At 37.8% G+C, this 20,893-nt stretch overlaps 1 protein-coding gene across 1 annotated transcript in view; it reads left to right on the top strand.

Moving 5' to 3' along the window:
* The window catches only part of LOC149249072 (Met-10+ like family protein / kelch repeat-containing protein), a 258,988-nt gene extending 239,372 nt beyond the window's left edge, over window positions 1-19,616 (top strand). The window contains 5 exon segments of the mRNA XM_089458607.1: window positions 1,251-1,486; window positions 2,146-2,281; window positions 15,798-15,874; window positions 19,040-19,146; window positions 19,248-19,616. Of these exon segments, the coding sequence (XP_089314733.1) occupies window positions 1,251-1,486; window positions 2,146-2,281; window positions 15,798-15,874; window positions 19,040-19,146; window positions 19,248-19,348 (657 nt within the window). The 3' untranslated portion in view covers window positions 19,349-19,616.
* The last annotated feature ends 1,277 nt before the right edge of the window (window positions 19,617-20,893 follow it).

Raw genomic sequence — 20,893 nt, 5'->3', positions numbered from 1 at the left:
GATGTAACATAAATCAACAGTAAACAACACCATTTAACAATGTGCAAACATCAAGACAGTAGACAACAAAGATTTTTAGGTGCAAACCCTTCCAGGAGAAGAACCACTGAATGCTTAATATTTTGTCTTCAATAAAATGTACATCAATATTTTCAGCTCCAACTGAGGGAGGCTCCAACCCCCTAGTTTACAGACTTGAACCTAAAGGACGCTCCAACGCCCTGGTTTACCAGTTGCAACTGGAAGGACACTCCAAAAACCTGGTTTACCAGCTGCAACTGGAAGGACACTTCAATGCCCTGGTTTACCAGCTGCAATTGGAAGGACACTCCAACGCCCTAGTTTACAGACTCCAACCTAAGGGATGTTCCAACACCTTGTTTACCAGCTGTAACTGGGAGGATGCTCCAATGCCCTTTGTAGGCTCCAACCTGCCACCTTGAAGTGTTCTTAGGCTCCAACTTGAAGGAGACTCCACTCTCCTACCTCACACCACCTTGCCACCCTAATCAGCCGACATACCACATTTCATAATTTTCACACTTGATCCACCTATGCTCAAAAATAAGATAATCAAACCTGCCTCTATGCATCAAACCCTAGCTTCACAAAACTTCTGCTTACACCAACCAGCCATTGACATTTTTACATATACTGCTGTTCTGCCTCTAATAAAAGACTCTGTCAGGTGTCTTGCCACAATAGCTCTGTTCAGATTAAGTTTTGGTCTGGGACATAACACTAGGCATAGAAAGTTGTTCCTGTTCTAGGCTAAGGACAGAAATTTGATTGGGTCAAGGTGAAAGACTATTTCATAAAAGCATCGAACTATGAACTGAGTGCATCCAGGGTTGCACTTCATTTAGGGACTTGAATATCTTCAAGTGTCGGTTTGGGACATAACACTAGGCATAGAAAGTTGTTCCCGTTCCAGGCTAAGGACCAAAATTAGATTGGGTCAAGGTGAAAGAATATTCCATAAAAGCATCAAACTATGAACTGAAGCATAGTCAGATAGAAAAATAAATGTAAATTGATTATAATAGATGTCAACAAACTAAGATTTATTAATTTTAAAACTTATATTATTGCTACTAGTTATTCGTACAGACTCCATAGTGTTTAGTTCCTATTAATGTTTATTGTAAATGCATATTTTTTTATTACATATGCATATTGAATTATTTTAACTTTTGCTTTAATTTGTTGAATATTAGCTGACAGAATTATATTTGCTATGTTTGGGTTAGGGTCGAATTGCTTCAACAGGCACAAGGGACAGCACTTTAGAACTCCTTTTTGGTGATAGTGGTTGGGTGCAACACAAAGAAAATGGAATACTGTATTGTTTTGATGCAACAAAGTGTATGTTTTCCTCTGGAAACATATCAGAGAAACTTCGCATGGCCAAGCTGGACTGCAGAAATGAAATAGTAGTGGATTTATTTGCTGGAGTTGGATATTTTGTTCTGCCCTTCCTCTTAAAGTATGATGGATTTCTCTTCCATATTCCTTGGCAATTTGTCTTTTATATAATGAAAGAATTTGCCCAGAGGAGAAAATGAAAGTTCACATCTTTCAGAAATACCAATTTTCCTCAGTGGTAATACTCATAGTATAAAAAACAGATGCAAAATATCAGCACATAATATAGTTGGAAGTTTTTAGATGTTGAGGGATTAGGTTAACTTATTATATGGCTGAGGAAAAGCTACATTTAGAAAAATACTGAAGAACATAAAGGATGTAATATAGTAATGACAATTCACATCAAATTGGTAAATATCTAGTTATAAAGATACAAAAGGGAAATCAATATATTTAATAAAAATGGAAACCTTTGTACAGTAAGGGAAAACTGCTCCTTAACACAGGCCCCATGGAGCATCTTTCCATGTAAATACAGACAAAAATATTTAGTTTATCGTGTACAAAGTATTATTTTGCACATTACTTCTACCATCTTATTAACTCACTCTTAACATGTCTTTTTCCAAGAAGGAGATCTGTATTGTTTTTTTAGTAACTAGTGTTTCAAGGTCCTCTGTCTTTCTGGTGTTCAGAAGTTAAGTTTTATACCTTTAACACTAGTAAGGCTTTTATTAATAATATATTGAATATTGATATATCTAATCGTTGACACAGAGCTGGTGCAAAACTGGTATATGCTTGCGAGTGGAATCCTAATGCATTATTTGCTCTTCGGCATAACATTTCTGTAAATGGTGTTAGAAATCGGTGCATTATTTTGGAGGGTGACAACCGCATCACAGCTCCAAAGGTAAGCATTTGCTTCTGTGATAAATGCTATATTAAGTTTTCCTTGAGTTATATTATGTGAAACTTCACGGTGGTTACAATGTTACTATCACAAAAAATAATCTGTGATGATCTATGCTTTCTAAAGATGCAAAATAACACAGTTTTACATGGGTTTTTGCTATTTGGTATATATGGAATGCATATGGCTGGGCTCATATTGTCAATTAGAAAATTAGGGAATATGTATGTTACAGCATGTTAGAGACCTATTCAAATCATTCTATTTTTGCCCCATTTGTTAAGCAGTTTTACCTTGAAGCAAGCATGTTGATGCTAAACATCTTATCTTAGAGACTCACGTTTTTTAAAACTTGCTAATGATTATCCATTATCAAGTATTTTTTTCATCCATATAGTTTATCCAAAGGCATAACAGCACACAATTAATTTTTGCCAGAAAAGAACACTGGTATGCAACCATAAGACTATCCAAGGGGCCATGGAAAATAGTGACAAACGATTGGAGGACTTGGTGTTGCAATCAATGAGAAAATTACGGATAAGAAATGCAACCAGTGAGAAATGAATAACATAGAAATCAGTCTATTTATGATGTCAAATGCCAACCTACTGGAAATTGAAAAGGGGAATATGAGATCATAAAATTTTGATGGGAGTTATGGGACATGATTTTGGTGAGGTATTAAGAGTAATGACTTGAAAGTGGAAAACTAAGATAATCATGTCGTCTTGTTATAACGGAAATCTGCGCTATAGAAAAATGAATGACTCCAAAAATTTGCAGCAAGAAATCAGTGTTAACACATAGGAGATTTTGCCCAACTTGTCACCAGCAAATCTCCTCTCCATTTGGGTTGGTGCTTTTCCAGCCTGGGGGTGGGATGGGTGTTGCTAACTGCTCATACACTGAAATTACCTTATAAATCTGCATGTAGAAATGTAACAACAGCACAGAAAAAAATCTTGGCATGCAATCAAGCAGTCAAAGATGTGCTGAGAAAGATTTTGAAATAATTTGGTGGATATTCTCTTTGGAAATAGCTTAGGAATAGTAAAGAAAGGGGATTGAAAAACACTCTAAGTGTTAAATATTACTGAAGTAAAGACTTAAGAACTTCTAGAATGTTGAATTTCCACGATCTTGGGTCTAGGATTCGAACCACCAAGGGAGAAGTGTCAAACTAGTGGATTGTGAGGGCCATTGAGGGGGGAGCTGGACTACTGAAGGGAGCAAAGAGGAATTTCTCAGCTTCTTTTGGCTATCACACTTACACAACTTGACCTCACTTGAAGCAATTTAGCGCAGGAGTTGGAGTGCTGTTCAACATAGGGGTTTCAGGCAAAATTCCATCCCATTCTTCGGAGAACTTCGAGTGTCACCCTTGTTGGGACAAAGGGGAGTTTACTTCCGGGCTCCTACAGGGCTACATTGCAGCAAGACATCAAGTTCTACGCACTTCCTGGGCGCAGAGGTAGTTCATGTGGCACATTTTGGGTTCAACTATAGTGGGATGGAGGAGTCAGCTAATTGCAGGTGAATTTTTCTATTTGGTGTCAGAGTTTTGGTGGTGATTTTGCAAGGCTAGAGTGCAACAATTTTGTGGGTCGAATTTATCTTCTTTTGGAAGTGTGCAGAGGCTACTTGACAAGGTAGGAGAAGAGGAGAGTTCAAGGAGCCAAGGGCTGAAAAGGGTTGGGTTTCTGGAGAACGTTTTACAGTGGAGTTTAGAGGGTTCCTTCAGGGATGGCTTTTGGGCCTTAGCAACAATTTTCTTCTTAGCAGCTTGTACAACTAGCCAGAAAGCCACTCACACCTCTTGGAGGGTTTTCTTGTCACCCGGAACTAGCCCAAACCCTTCCTGGGTTTTTATGGGTATTTGGAGGAGAGCCTGCAGCTGAAGTTTCAGAATTTTCTAAGCAATGTACAGGGAAAAATCTTTAGTTTCAGTGGGCAGCCAACAGCAGAATTTCTAGGCAGTGTGCATTTCCATTTTGGAGCCTCAACATTTGGGTTAGTGAGATTTCACCTAAATTTGCATAGCTTGCTTAGCAAGCCCAGGTTCCATCATTCCTACTCATTTCTATGTACTTAGATTCCCATAATTAATAAAATGGCTCAGTTGTTCTGCTTATTTTCTTTGGTGTTCTAATGTGGGTGCTTGGTTTTAAATTTTATATTGTAATTCCTAGTTCATAGTTATGTTATTCACTATTAATTTCCTAGTAGGAATATTACAAGCAATTAGGTAACAAATTGTCTTTGGGGAGATATTTTTGCTTGGAGGGATTTTCTCTTGGATTGATGAAGTGATGCTATGGTGAATTGTGCAATTTTATTGTGAGTATCTTTTTCCATTTTGCAATGTTGTAGAATTAGGGTTTTTATGAAATGTTCTTGATATATTGAATATTTTATGGTTCTAAGTTCTAACATCTCCCTTGCAAAATTTGTCACAAAGTATCCATCAAGGAAACTTAATATAATATTCCTTGTCCTTAAAGCTCCAATTGATTGAAAGTCGCTAGGGTTGAGAGGGTTTTTTTTTCTTAACTCGCTCCAATCAAGGTCTTCCACCATTGACCTTGCCCTTTTTGACTCCATATACCCAAGATTGATAAAGGCACTAGTCTTTTGTGTGTCAATCTTTAAAGTAAAATCTTTTTCTTTCTTTTTATGTTTTATAGGGTAAGTTATGGTTCGGTACAACAAAATCAGCATTAGATAGGATAAAATACCTTAGATATCATAGCCCTTGGGTTAGGCTTTGCATCTTCTAAATTGAAAAAGGAAAAATATCATTTTTGTGCATTTTTCAGCCACCTTTTTAGGGCTGACGTCTAGGGTTGGCTAGCTGTTTTTTGCACTTTTCAGCGATTGAAAAATTGCTATAATCTTTTCCTTTGTTTACTCATTAAATAACACTTGATTATTTATCGTTTATCATTAATTATAGGCTGGTTTTGTTATTGCTGTCATAAATTTTGCATGCTGTAAATTGTGTTTATTGTAAACTGTAATTTATAACAACTATCATTAAATTAAAGGTGGCATATTGTTAAAATTGGCAACTAGGGCCAAATTCCACATGGGTCATCTTATTTATGACAACTGATATTTTTCTTGGATTCCTCTCTCTGAGAGGTGTAGGATTGTTCTAAAAATCATCCAATTCCGACATGTACAAATGAAGATATGAATTTATTTATATTATGGACAAATTGTCAAGGTCGGCCAGCAAGCAAAACAGGGATTCAAATCCCCAACTCATCCTCAACATTGCATATAAAAGGAGACCTCAATTCATTTTCACCATCATCTCATCTCACGTCTCTCTCTGCTCTTGTGATTGGGTACGCATTTCTGGGCATTCTTCTCTCTCACACATGCGAAGGAAGGAGGACGCTTTCTGTTTGACTATTTGACTGCATTGACCAGCGTTGACTGAATTTCAGAGGCTGTATTTTGGGCTGCGTTGACCTCCTTTTGACTGCGGATTGGGTGAGGTATCTTCTCCTTGGTAGGCCATAGATCTGGGTACTGAAATCGAGGTGATCTGACCTCTTATTTGACCAACGTTGACTGCCCTAGATCTGGCCGCAGGTTGCCTTTTGTTGACCAGTTTTGACTGGACTTTCTCAGACTGTTTTGGGCTGATTAGACTTGCTGTTGGAGGCCAAAGTTGACTGGGTTTGACCAAGCTAAATTGAGGAAGGAATCTGCCCTGTTGACCAGCATTGACTTCTCTGGTTAGGGCTTTTTGCTGGTCATAAGTTATCAGATTTGTAAATTGTACTATCTCTCTCTCTGCTGAACTATTGAAGAATATAAGAAGAATTGATCAAGGGTTTCCCCACATTGGGGTTTGTCCTTGGCTAGTGCCACATCTTGTGTCCTCTTGTTTTGACTTGTCTTCTACTGTTTATGTTTATGTTCTATGCATTTTACTATCATGCTGATGTGTTTGCTAAACTGGATATTGATATCGGGCAAATAAAGAAATTGAAGTAAATTGTTCTTAAGCATGGAACATACCATTGTTATCTAAAATTAACATGGTATCAGAGTTGAGGTGAAGACAAAGCCCAAGCAAGAGTAAAAGAGCAATTACCAAAGATAGTTGGACAAGGACAAAAGGCTCAATGGGTTCCTCATCCCACTTTCCGACTGAAGACAAGCTCCATGAAAAATCTGACTATCATGGATGGAAGATGTCTCTTGATCTGACCTTGGAAGAACAAGAAGTGTTGGATTATGTGAAGGGTAAAATCCTTGAGCCTCCTTCAAATGCACTAGTTGCTGCGAAGACCAAGTACAATAGTGCTGAAGTCAAAGCAAAGAAAATTATTAGAGATTCTGTTGACAAGCGTTGGTGGCCTACATCTCTGAATTGAAGACCTCGAAGGAGATCTACGACAGGTTGATCAAGATGTTCAAGGTTAGTAATGCTAATCAAATTTTATTTCTCAAAAATAAGTTGAAGGATATTAAGAAGGGCAAGGACGAGGATATTCAATCCTACTTTTTAAGGATCACTGAGATCAAGAATGATCTACTTTTGATTGGAGAGGTCATCACTGACAGGGAACTTACTATCACTACTCTTGGAGGACTCCCCTCCGAGTGGTATATATTTAGAACCACTATTCTCAATAATGATTGAATTCTAGGATTTGAAGAATTGATGTCGAGACGCATTCAAGAAGAAACAAGAATGGTGGAACAAGAAATGCCTTCTAATAGAACCCACCCCACTGCTTTCTCTGCTCATGCCGAAAGGAGAAATAATGCAGGGTCTAAAGGCCATTTCAATGGAAAGTCTGGATCTAAGGGTGGAAGGAAGGGCAGGTGCTTTGTTTGCAATAAGTTTGGCCACTATGCAAGGGAGTGTCCAAATAAAAGGGACACATCACATGATGATGATCACAATCATTCCAGGGGTAACTTCAACAACAACAATCAAAGGAATGCGGTACAATGGCAAAGGAAAAAGGAACGCGGGACATCAAGGAAATGGTCAACCCTCCAAGAAAGAAAGGAACTCCAGGTATGAAGAATCAAATGTTGTTAACAATAAGCAAAAGGAATACTATCTTATATCGGCCCTCACCACTACCTCTCCACCGAACACTTTGGGGAATTGGCTAATTGATAGTGGTGCCTCAAGGCACTTCACCGGATACAAGGAAGCTCTCTCTAATCTGATAGAAAAGGAGACAAACTTGGAGATTATTCTTGGAGACAATGCCACCTATCCCGTGAAGGGAGAAGGGAATGTTACCCTTCAATTGAATCAAGGTAACACTATTCATTTACAAGAAGTACTATATGTACCTGATCTTTAGAAGAACCTGGTGTCCATTTCGACAATGGAAGACAAAGGATACAATGTGGTGGAAAAGGAATTTTAAAGATGCTTTTACTCTTGGGTTCAAGGTTGACACTTTGTATCAAGTTGGAGGAAGTCCATTGGGAGCCATGTATTGCGACACATCTCTACAATCTGAGCTATGGTACCAGAGGTTTGCCCATCTTCATTATAAGGCTCTTCCCGATGTGAGACAGATGGTGACAGGTATGCTCGAGTTCAAAGTAGAGCATGAAGGTGTATGTCTAGGATGTGCTGAGGGAAAACTTACAAGGGGACCATTCCCCTCAAGTAATAGCAAGACCACAGATATATCACAGTTGATCCACTCCGACATATCTGGTATGATGCCTGTAAACTCTTTGGGAGGATACTTATATTATCTCACCTTTACGGATGACTATTCTCGCAAGACCTGGATCTATTTCTTGAAAAAGAAGGATGAAGTGTTCACCTGGTTTTGTCACTTCAAAGCCATGATCGAAAATCAATCCGAGAAGAGAATCAAGATATTGAGGATTGATAATGGGACTGAGTATGAATCAAATGAATTCCATGATTATTGTAGAGAAGCTGGCATTAAGAGGGAGACTACAACACCATACACTCCTGAACAGAATGGTGTGGCTGAAAGGAAGAATTGTACTATTGTAGAAGTTGTTCGTGCCATGCTTCATGATCAAGGGCTTCCGAAGTTTCTATGAGTTGAAGCTGCAAATACCACCGTGTATGTTCAAAACCGACGCCCTCATCAAGCATTGGACTCCAAGACTCCCAAAGAAATGTTCACTGGTAAGAAACCCAATGTCTCTCATTTTAAAATTTTCGGAATTCCTGTATATTTTCATGTGCCCAAAGAGAAAAGAAGCAAATTGGGTGCATCTAGGAAGAAAGGAGTCTTTGTGGGCTATAGTGAAAATTCTAAGGGTTATAGAATTTATGTGGCTGGTCAAAGGGAAGTTGAGATAAGTCATGGCGTCACCTTTGATGAAGATATAGCTCTCAGTAAGATAAACAACCTTCCTATCCCAAGGAATGACAAAGAAGCTGACACCGGAAATCAGGGTGCAAAAGAAGATGAAACAATGCCAGATATTGATGAACCTATGGATCCTATTGATCCTCCTCCTCAAGGGCCCTGCTCCTCCAAGAAGAGACCCTCGTGGCTTAGGGAGACTCTCGAAGATGCCGAGAGACATATTACACCAAGAGGGACTTTCCGTGAAAGCAAGAAGCCGAACAGGTATCAAGGATATTTTACTGCCATGAGCACTATCATTCAAAATGAGCCTTCATCATTCGAAGAAGCCGTCAAGCATCAAGTATGGAAGGATGTCATGAATGAAGAATACAAGTCAATTATGAAGAATGATGTCTGGGATGTGGTCCCTAGACTCCAGGACAAATCGGTTGTCACCTCTAAGTGGCTCTACAAAATCAAGCATGGAGTTGATGGAAGTGCAAACCCTCTCATTCACAAATGTAAGAGGGAGTTGGCTTCTGAATTTGAGATGAAGGACCTAGGACCGATGCGCTACTTCCTAGGGTTGGAAGTCTGGCAAAAGCCAGGAGACATTTTTCTATCTCAAGGAAAATATATTGTGAAGATACTGGAAAGATTTGGGATGGTGGACTACAAGCCTGTGACTACCCCGATAAAACTTAACTTCAAGAAGTTATGTGGTAATGTTGTCAGACTTGAATTGGGAAATGCCTTTGAGTATCGTCAATTCATAAGAAGACTGATGTTCTTGGTGAACTCTCGTCCGGACATATGTTTTGCAGTTAATACGTTGAGCCAATATATGGTTGAGCCTTATCATATACATTGGATTGGGGCACAATCACTCATGGACTGGAATACACTGCCGGAGATGTGAGGCTGCATGATTATTCTGATGCTGATTGGGTTGGCAGTGTGGTGGATCGCAAGAGCACTTTTGGGTGTTGTTTTTCTTTGGGTTCTGCTTTGATATCCTAGATGAACAAGAAGCAGAAATTGGTTGCCTTGAGCACCGCTGAGGCTGATTACATAACTGCTAGTATGGCCTCTTGTGAATTTGTCTAGTTGAGGAAGCTCTTCAGTGAGCTGTTTGGACATGCGTTGGATACCACCGTGATCCTCTATGACAACTAGGGTGGGATCTGATTATCAGAGAATCCCGTGTTTCATGATTTCTCCAAGCATATAGATATCAGGTACCACTTTATTCGGGATATGGTACAACGAGGAGCAATAAGGCTCCATCACATTGGGACTGATGAGTAGGTCGCCGATATTCTGACAAAGCCCCTGGGGAAGGTCAAGTTCTTGGCCTTTCGAGAACGACTTGGAGTCGTGGAGAGACCCTCTCCTGGGGGTCTTGTATGATATGGACATTGAGCTCTAGGAGCTCCGGGGGGCTTGGGGTACTTCTTGGAGCGATGAGCAACCATAGGGTGAGTGGTTTAGCCTTCCCCTAGTAGTTTGCTGTGTACAGGGTGAGTGGTTCAGCCTTCCCCTGTGATACCTTGTGGTGACATGTAGGCAAGATGAGTGGTTCATCCTTCTCCTGCTAAGACATCCTACCCATGCAGTCTGAGACTCATGGGAAGTACCTCTCATCTGGCCAATGAGTCGGGAAATGAGGATAGGGACCATAGTACTACCGATGGACGCGTCTTGTACTATCATACTCCCTATGCTAGGATGACCGATATTGATTTGGGATCAATTGGAACTAACTTCGGCTCAGTAAGAGTGGTATGAGACACTCTCTTTTGATTGGAACTGACTTCGGGTTAGTAAGAGTAGTATGAGACACTCTCTTTTATTTGGGACTGACTTCGGGTCAGTAGAGAATGGTATGATACATTCTCGATCACTTCTTTTTCTTCATAGTTCCGCAGAGCATAGCAGTGTAGAGAAATGGATTGATGGCAGAGATAGTACAGATTGGCAGATGGATTAGCAGATGGAGTTCTCCCTAGTTGAGAGGGAGTGTTAAAATTGGCAACTAGGGCCAAACTCCACACGGCTCATCTTATTTATGACCACTGATATTTTTCTTGGACTCCTCTCTCCGAGAGGTGTAGGATTGATCTAAATATCATCCGAGTTTGACATGTACAAATGAAGAGATGAATTTATTTATATTATGGACAAATTGTCAAGGTCGGCCCACAAGCAAAACATGCATTCAAACCCCCAACTCATCCTCAACGTTGCATATAAAAGAAGGAGACCTCAAGTCATTTTCACCATCATCTCATCTTACATCTCTCTCTCCCCTCTTGTGATTGGGTACACATTTCTGGGCATTATTCTCTCTCACACGTGTGAAGGAGGGAGGACGTTTTCTGTTTGACTGTTTGATTGCGTTGACCGAATTTCAGAGGCTGTATTTTGGGCCGCATTGACCAGTGTTGATTTGCTTTTGACCACGGATTGGGTGAGGTATCTTCTCCTTGGTAGGCCGCAGTTTTGGGCGTTGAAATCAAGGTGATCTGACCTCTCGTTTGACCAACGCTGACTGCCCTAGATCTAGCTGTAGGTTGACTTTCGTTGACTAGTTTTGACTGGACTTTTTCGGACTGTTTTGGGATGATTAGACTTGCTGTTGGAGGCCGAAGTTGACTGGGTTTGACCAAGCTAAATTGAGGAAGGAATCTGCCATGTTAGCCAACGTTGACTTTTCTGGTTAGGGCTTTTTGCTGTTGTCATAAATTATCAAATTTGTAAATTGTATTCTCTTATTCTCTCTCTGCTGAACTATTGAAGAATATAAGAAGAATTGATCAAGGGTTCCCCACATTGGGGTTTGTCCCTGGCTGGTGCCACATCTTGTGTCCTCTTGTCTTGGCTTGTCTTCTACTGTTTATGTTTATGTTCTATCTGCATTTTACTATCATGCTGATGTGATTGCTAAATTGGATGTTGATAGTGGGTTAATAAAGAAATTGAAGTAAATTGCTCTTAAGCATAGAACATACCATCATTATCTAAAATTAACACATATGTTTGGAATCTATTTGAGCATCTCCAAGATCATATTGACCCTCTAGGCTTAGCCATAAGTTCTTTGAACTCGCTACCTCATCTCACCTAGAACCCTACCTTATTGAATGTTATCCTGGGGTGTCTATTTAGAAAAATCCTTGGAGGGTACTTAGTCTGAGAATTCTTGGGTTACTTAATCTCTGCTGGCCATCCTTATTTCGATTGCAGAATCCGAGAATATTACGCAATTTGATGGATAGGAGTGAGGTCAAACAATTCACTTAGCTCATGTCCACCATATTTTGGAATATTCCTGGAATCTGCATTCGAGTTAAGTTCAATAATCTCTGATATATGCTAGGGAAGCCTACCTTCTGGGGATAACATCCGTCCACTGAACTTTAGGGGAAGAACTACTAAGGTTATAGTGGTGGTTGATCCCATCGGTGCCCTTAACCTAGAGTGCCTAGTGGGGCTTTGCACTAGGGTGCTAGATTTTGTTGTAACAGGGCACCAAATCAAATTGATAGAGAATCAACAAATCAAACAATTAGTGATGTTATAAAGAGAAAATAATGTACCATGAAAATATTCAAAGACTTTTCAAATATCTTGATAAGAGAATGCAAATCAAGCACCCGTTACATGAATGTAAAAACAGGCCAACTCAAAGGACATGTTCTCCAACTTTGACCTTCAAATTGACCTAGATATAGAAAGATTTGCAGCCTCTAAACTGGTTGTTAATTTTAGGCTGTGTCACCGCATTCGCTGATTTTCAAGGTAAAAATTCAAAATTCGCCGAATTTTAAGGAAAGCCGAATTAATTCGGTACAAATTCGTTTATATCTTTGACTTTGATTTTAATGATGTGATTTAACATTTTGATTTAGTTCAGTTTTTATGATGTGGTTTTGTTTTTGAAATATATGTTTAATCATTTTAATATGATATTTTGAATTTTTTATTTCTATCATTTTTTTGGTTGCATATATTTTTATTTTTATTTTCATTTATTATATATATTTTTAAAATTTTAAATATTTTACTATGTCAAATTTAATGCCGACGTTTATTCCAAAAATCTTCATTGTTGAATTTTTATTGGACTTCAAGATAGTCGAACTCGAATTCGAATTTGAGCCAGGTAACATAGATTTTAGGTAACTGGTCAGCATCTTTCCAAGGAAAACTTAGATTTAGATAGATCAACTAGGATTGTCAAGGTCAAAAAACTATCTTACACTCGGCTGAACCTTCAAAAATTTTAAACATTGTAGAAGGAAGTTTCATGGTTATTGCCTTCAATGTCTTTTTGGGAGCTTGGCACATGCGCAGAATGCATGTATGACTTTGATCAGAAAACCATGGGAAAAAGTTGAGACTCCTTTTACTTGAAGAAATTACATGGGCTGCAACATTGGAGGAAGTTGATAAACAATCAAAATCCATTAGATAATGTATAAAATTGAAAGCCAAATTGAATTCCATCAGGAGGGAGAGTTATGACTTGGTAGTCTGTTATGTATTGGCCAAAATTTAATGTTGATATACTTGTAAGAAATGGGATAATAATGAAGTAAAGTTGATAGCTTGTAGAAGTATAGCATGTATTCCCAGATAGTATATATGGTGTTTTTGTTAAAATTGGCAACTAGGGCCAAAGTCCACTTTGGGCAGCTCATTAGAAGAAGATAATTGTGACATTGAATCTGTCTTCTCGAGAGGACCAAAATCTACCTAAAGATCACTAAATTTGGACAAGGCGAAATATGTTTTTGAAGTGAAGCCCACACATATGCAAATTGTGAAGGTTGATCACAACTTCATGTAGGCTCATGAAACCCAAGCGACATGTCTCTTGATCCTCAACGATTTGTATAAATAGAGCTGACCTCCAACCTCATTAGACACATCCTTGTGCATCCATTCTTGTGATAACACATCTATGCGGTGGTGAAGTTGGTTGGAGGACAAGGCGTGGAAGAAAGGGCTGTTTTGGGCGTATCTATCTTCTGTTGCAGGTCTGAGTTATTACAAAGGTTGACCATGGGCATAAGGGAAGAGCTGGAGTGTTTGGGTGAGATTTTATGGTGTGGAAACTCTCTCCTAGGTGGGCCGCAGCTACAGGGAGTCTTTCTCAAGCAGGCCACAGGCCTAATCTAACTGAAAAGGGGGCCAAAAGAGAAAGCAACAACCCAGGTAGGCCGCAGATATATTTTGGTGACGGCAGGTTGGCATGGAGGCTTGTTTGGGGGTTGGATTAAGTCCGGTCTTGTATCAGACAACAAACATATTGTCTTGAAGGGAGGACGCAGCTGTAGAAGGCTGTTTGGGTAAGTTTGTGAGAGTTGTAGCAGTGTGGCACATGCCCTATCCAGGAGCAGTAAACAACTATGTACTCCAGCACTTGTGATCATAAGGTATGTGCATATATGATGTATTTGTGTAGTTTTGGATGCTAGTTGGATCGTTGTCCAGATTGGACAGTCTGTAGTAGCTCCTTTATGGACTGTAAGTAGCCCTAACCAGACCAAGCTTCTACAGCAGTATGACACTAGCTTAAGAGGGCACAATTTGACTGCTCCTGAATTGCAATTTTGATTGGGCCATCTATTTATCTAAGGGCAGTGATATTGGATCTTCAAATTGGCAAGTCAATTTTGACTTTGAATTATTGTACTCTCTCTCTCTCTCTCTGCTGAACATTTGATATTAATAATAAGAAGAATTGATCAAGGGTTTTCCCCATCTTGGGGTTTTTTTTCAAGCTTTAGCCATATTCTTGTGTTCTCTTGTCTTGGCTTGTCTTCTGCATTTATTGTTTATGTTCTTTCTTCAGTTACTGTCAATGTGATAATGATTTATGTGATTGCTAATGGAAATGAAATGGATTGATAAATGGGCTAATATGGAAAATTGAAATAACTGTCCTAAGCCAAGAACATTTTATCTAAAATTAACTGCTTTTCCTAGGAATTGTACCACATCTTATCAATCAAATTGAAAAGGAGGGTCTAAGCCTCATGCATGTTGATATTGAACCAATATGTCTTCTGATTATTTGCTACTCAAGATTAACATCACCTTAGAAACATATTAAATATAATTTACAAAATATAAAACTATTTTGTAGACCAATGTAAAATCTTTAAGAAGAAAAGTAGCAAGAAGATGGCTGAATCATAAAAGGAATCTCCAACATTTTTTAACCTCCAAGAGCTATTTCTGTCAAATATTTGGTTATACTTTACTTAGCTTATGTGGGGTAGAGCATTTAAAAATTGGTGAAGATTCTTCTACACACTCAAATTCATGAAGAATTCTGGAGAAAGCACAGTAATTTAACAAAGGAAGTTGGCTTTAAAGTTCATATGCTTGCAGAAGCCCTTTTAAAAATCTCATAATTACACATCAAAGGGACTAGTGGAAAAATAACCAGTCAGAAAATTCCATAAGTTAAATTCATCAAGGCATTTGGATTGAAAGCTGAAGATCCTGTGCTTCAACCTACACATGGTTCAATTGTACAATTTATATCAGGTGAGCCTTCAATAATAATTTGACTTCTTCTCTAACTTGAAGAATAGTGGGAGTAAGGAGTCAACAAGAAATGACTCTCTAGAACTGAATCAAATCTTAGAGTTGGCCACTGGTGATCACCTTGATTGAAGCTTTAGAACATAGGGTACTGATCATTGCTAGAATCTTTGGTCCACACCTCAAGCACATTAGCATGTCAAGAATGAATTCCTGTTGAACTTTGGTGTAAGCCTTATTGAAATTAATATTTAAGAGCAAAGTGTTTGGTGATGACTCAGACCATTCAATACCCTTCCATAGTTAAGGTTTTCTCATCTCTAGCTTTGCCTCGTTGCATATCATTGCTAATTGGGAAAATTTTTACTTATCTAAATAATATTTTGTACTCCTGTATTTTCAAATAAGATTTGATTATTTGTTTTCTTTGTGCTTTTTTGGTTCGTGGCCTTTGTTGTGGATACCAGGGTGTAATTATTATAATACAGAGCTAGTCGAATTCTTCCTAAAAATGTATTATGATCTGTTGACCACCACCATTATTTAAGATGCATTATATCATGCTTGATTTGGTGCATGTTCTGTTGTTTCCTTGTTTAGATAATGTAGAAGCTGCTTGTTGTTTGCAGGGAGTTGCAGATAGGGTGTGCCTTGGCCTTTTGCCAAGCAGCGAGATCAGCTGGTGTACAGCTGTCAGAGCTTTGAGGTGATCTTGGCTATCTGAGAAAGATTAGCTTTGTATTTGTAATTTTTGAAGTGACTCTTGGTTACACTTGATATGCTTAATGTAAAAATTAGGATTATCACTCTTGAAAACAAATTTATTTTCAAAATGAGATGTCATATTATGCATAGATATTGAGACATTGCTCTTTCCATTCCTCCAATGCTCCCTTTCTTTTTAGCAAGTTCCATTACGAATTTACAAAAACTGTAAATCCGTGTAGAAGTTGAACTTATATTTTATAATATTGTCTTGCCTGCACATAGAAGAAACTGTTTTGGTCTGTCTGGAATATATACTCTTTTTTCCAGGGAGGAATTAAGTTATCAAGGACAACATTCTGAATTGCTCTAGTGATTTTATTCTTTTATGTTCCTCAACTAATATTGTTTTTTTGCAGCCATTACTTGCCCAGTGTCCTTGAGTTCTACTGTTGTCTTATATCGTCTATGTATTGTCTGTTTGCTATCAACTATTATATTACTTTTGCATTAATCTCTTCTATCTCTCTGCTCGTTTATGGGGTATGTGGGTATTGAGTACAATGTTTTAAAACCCTGAACTGGTGACCAGACCGGTCCACCTAATGAACCGGGTTTCGAACCGGGACTGGTCAGGTCTAAACAAACTGGTTTAAAAAAATACATTAAATAATTAGTTTTTAATGAAAAAACTATTTTTAAGATTTAAAACTATGATTCCAAGCCAAAAGAAACAAAATATGCAAGGTTTGCTCATCTATATACCATGTAAAGGTGAATATATCAAAATGGCATTGAGTGCAATACATATCTGCAACAAAATACATAATCAATGAGGCTCTAAATGGCCTCTAGAATCCGAAAACAATGCTCTAAGCTATGGGGTCACTGAACTACTACAAGTCTACATATCAGTGATCAACAACATGATCACTCCTCATCATGATCAAACTCATCACCACTACTAGACAAGAGATCATCAACATGAGCTACATAAATAACATGCCTCCGAGTTTGAGGACTCCTAAAACTCTTCTACAACTTTAGTAGTAGCAAAAATAGACATCAAAACTACAAATCACTGATCAACATGGTCACTCATGAAACTCATCATTGATTCAATGCTACTACAAATACATAAACATCATCAACAAGAGATACATGAACATCGTCTAGCTCAAAGTCTTCAGACTTGGATTAATCAACCTTGTAACATGATAGAAATTGAAAAGGTTTAACATGCCTAACCAATGATTTTGGTTTGAGTGAAGGGTTTATCTCCTCAACCTTATAATGTGGTAGAAAAAGATCAGCATGCCTAACCAGTTGTTTTCCTTTGAGTGAAGGGTGCATTCTTGTTAAGGCCATGGTAGAAGAGTTCAACAATCAGTACCACCAACATCAACAAAGTTCAACAATCAATGCCACCACGATCACGGTTCTTAAAGGGCTTCATGCTCTTGATCAAATGCCAATCTTATACCCTCACGCATGATAGAATCAAATGGAAACATTAACCCCCAAACCATGAAATCTTAAAAATCATTAAGTCTGCTGAATTTTGAGTGAAATCTAAAATTCTAGTTTCTCCATATGATATCCAACGAGGTCGAAACCACTCTCAAACATCCTGAGTCATTTTCATCCTTTTACTTTAAGAATTTAACATTACCATTAATTGCCAACATTGTTAGGGTTGAGATGTGTCAGAAAAATGAGAGGGTAGGCATGTTTTTCTTGGAGGGACTATTTTTGGAGGAAAACAATCCCAAATTCCCCTCAAACCAGCGTCAAAACTCACAAAAATGCATTTTGTGGGGGTTATAGTTGCCCTGGCAATAAACCGGCCGGTTTGATCACAAACCGGCCTGTTCCGTCCTAAACTGACTGGTTAGGACAAAAAAAAGGCGAAATGAGGAGGTAAACCGGGTTTTTAAGCCGGTTTGACCCAGTGGGCTTGCTAACCAGCCGGTTTGACTGGTTACCGGTTCAGACCGGCCAGTTTTTAAAACACTATTTGAATATGGAAGTCATTCCAGTTGCTGAGAAAACAGAGTCAACCATTGGGAATAGAATGGTGATAGTTCTTTCCTTTGTGTTCTTTGAGTTATTTGCTGGACATTACCAATGTGAATTTCCAGTGCCTCACATTTAATTATTTTGCAGAAATATAAATATTAAATTTCTACCAAAGGGAAATATTTTAAGGGTCATTTCGGATGTAACAATTATTTGATGTCCCCCGTTGCTGCAAGTTTAGGTGCAAAATCCTGCTAAGGTATACCGTATATGCAAATTACCATAGGCTTTGAATGAGTGAGTATTATACCAAATTAGGGAGGTGAAAAGTGATGTATAGAAAGACCACATTTGGAAGGAAGCAGTGCCCTACCGGAAGATCAAAAGAACAAAACTGGTATTGAGTAATAAGAGCCTAATACAAGCAATTAGGATGAGATTGTTGGACATAAGATCAATCAAATAAGATGGATATTTATGTAAGCATGGGATAGCCCATACGGGTGGAAATCAAACTCCGTGTTGCAAAACCATAGTTTCTTTTCATAAGTTATCTTTATTCAATTGTATTCTATGGGAAAATTATGTTTTGGGAAACCTCGTGGTATCGATGTTTCTGTACGAAATAGCTGATAAAATTCACAATTTTTTCCAGCACAAGTTTGTCAAACATACTGGAAAAAAATAAAATACAATGAATTTTAATGCTAAAAACGACAAATAGTGTTGAAACTAAAGCTGTGTTTTGACCCCAAATATGGTAGCGAGTGCACTCAGTGGAACCTTAGTGTATTAACCACATCATTGCATGCATATTTGAATTGCATACTAATAATTTCCTTTACTTGAGTATACATTCAGTTTTCTAATTTCTGATATTCACAAAATGGAAAAAAGTTGCTATATCATACATGAAAAGAATATTTAATAATGTAAAATCTATCAAAACAATCTCAAAGCCTTCAAAATTCGCAACTACCATAGTCAACATCCTTGACAAATTAGCTAAATGATTTGAAGGATAAATTCTAATAAACTATTATTAACCTTCCGTAATGTTTTGGGTAATGCATGTGTAGAACCTAAATTATGTTGCTTAAATTCTATTTATTATTTTATTATCAAAATCTTGGTTGGTTTTATGTAGGCCTGAAGGCGGCGTACTACATGTACATGGGAATGTAAAAGACTCTGAGGAGGATTCCTGGTTGGAGAATCTCACATTATCAATAAAGACGTTTGCACTTAATGAAGGTGATAAAAACATTATTCTATTTTTTTCAAATCTTAGGGACTAATTTACGGCATGATTTATCTCTAAATTGAATTGTCCTAATATTTTCTAATGCTTTTAGGATATATATGGAATGTGACAATTGAGCATTTGGAGCGAGTTAAATGGTATGCTCCACATATCCGACACCTCGTTGCAGATGTTAGATGTACGAGGATGTAAATAGGGAGTTGTAGAGAGTGTACTTTCTACACATACAGGGAAGCCTGTATGGAATTTTGATCGATATTTTTCATTTATTTGGCTCTCAAGTCAGCATCCTGTATGGAATTTTGATCGATATTTTTCATTATTTGGCTCTCAAGTCAGCATCCTGTGTGGGATTTGATCAATGCTTCTCATTTATTTGTTTGTGAAGTCAGCTTGCCATGTTTGTTCACTTGCCAAGATATTTGGACCAATTAAAAATCAAATGTCATATTTGTTGCTAGCTTTTATTCTATTTCAATATTTTGAAAAGGGCTATAATATATTAACGAGGCAAATGAATTTCTCGCATTGGGAAAATGATTTGCGAGGAATACGATAGGCAGTATTCTTTTATTTACATCAGGCAACTTGTCGGTTTAGTTTTAAGAGCATGAGATGATGTTTAAGTTTACTGGGCTTGAAATTTGGGTCTTTATTCGTTATTAATAATATTTTAAAATGTTTACAAGGTTTTTAAACCTTACCAGAATTGACCATTTTTGCGATTAGATCGGTAGACCTTTTGGACCTACTTCTCTCCATTTTTTTCGAATCCTCCTCTCATATTTTCTAATTTAATTTTGAAAGATACATTTATACCTTTGAACCATATTCCTCATGGTATATTTTTAGTGTATCTTCTTCAAATCTAAATCATTGTTGAATTGTAAAACACAGTTCCTTGATTTCCTCACAGGAATTGAATAACTATCGTGAATACTCTTACCATGATGTTGGACGTTTCACTTTTCATGGGTTCTGTAGCTTTCCCCAACATTCTTTTGTCACTTGCCTTCCTAGAGTAGCCCTTCTAATCTTCTTTTTGTTTATATTGCATAAGTAGCACATGCTTATATTGTTTGCTTTTCATGAATTAGTACTGTTTTTCAGGGTGGACTCTAGATATAGAGATTAATCCCAGGGCTTGAATCTTTCTTTGGAAAGTTGTTATTGATTGTTATAGTTAGGGATCAAGAAGGTTACACAATCTTGCGTATTCATTGAAGTTGACACATTCCGCTTATATATACCATAGGGTTTATTGTTCTTCAAGGCATAATTGAAGCTTGTGTAGGGTGGCCTTTCTTGTTGTAGGCTTCTCATAGTTGGAATACTCTCTCAAGATTACGTGTAAGGGGTTGCTTTATTCTTTTGACCTTTTGTAAACATTATCAAATATATATATTATTAGTGTTTTCTTTGTGGAATAGTTCTATATTTTTAGATATGTTCTTCATATGTATGTTGGAAATACTGAGAGGGGGGTGAATCAATATTTCTTTTTCTCACTATTGTTTTACTAGTTAAAACATATATGTTCAGAACACAAAATGAACAGCAGGAATAAATGCTTTTATTAATATAACTGTGCAGTAAAATAAATACAATAAATAGAATATCACAATTGGTTCCCAAGCTCCAAATTGGACTTTGGTGAGGCTCCAACCTCCTGAGCACCAACTCTATTTTGCCAAGACACCAATCTTGGAATTAGGAGCACCAACTCCCAAGGACTTC

Source organism: Pinus tabuliformis, chromosome 7 (genome assembly GCF_031772625.1).
Source record: "Pinus tabuliformis cultivar Carrire ecotype Pingquan chromosome 7, CPIR1, whole genome shotgun sequence".
NCBI classification, from domain to species: Eukaryota; Viridiplantae; Streptophyta; class Pinopsida; order Pinales; family Pinaceae; genus Pinus; species Pinus tabuliformis.
Note: the sequence above shows the minus strand (reverse complement) of the source record. Positions and strands in the feature narration are given on the sequence as shown.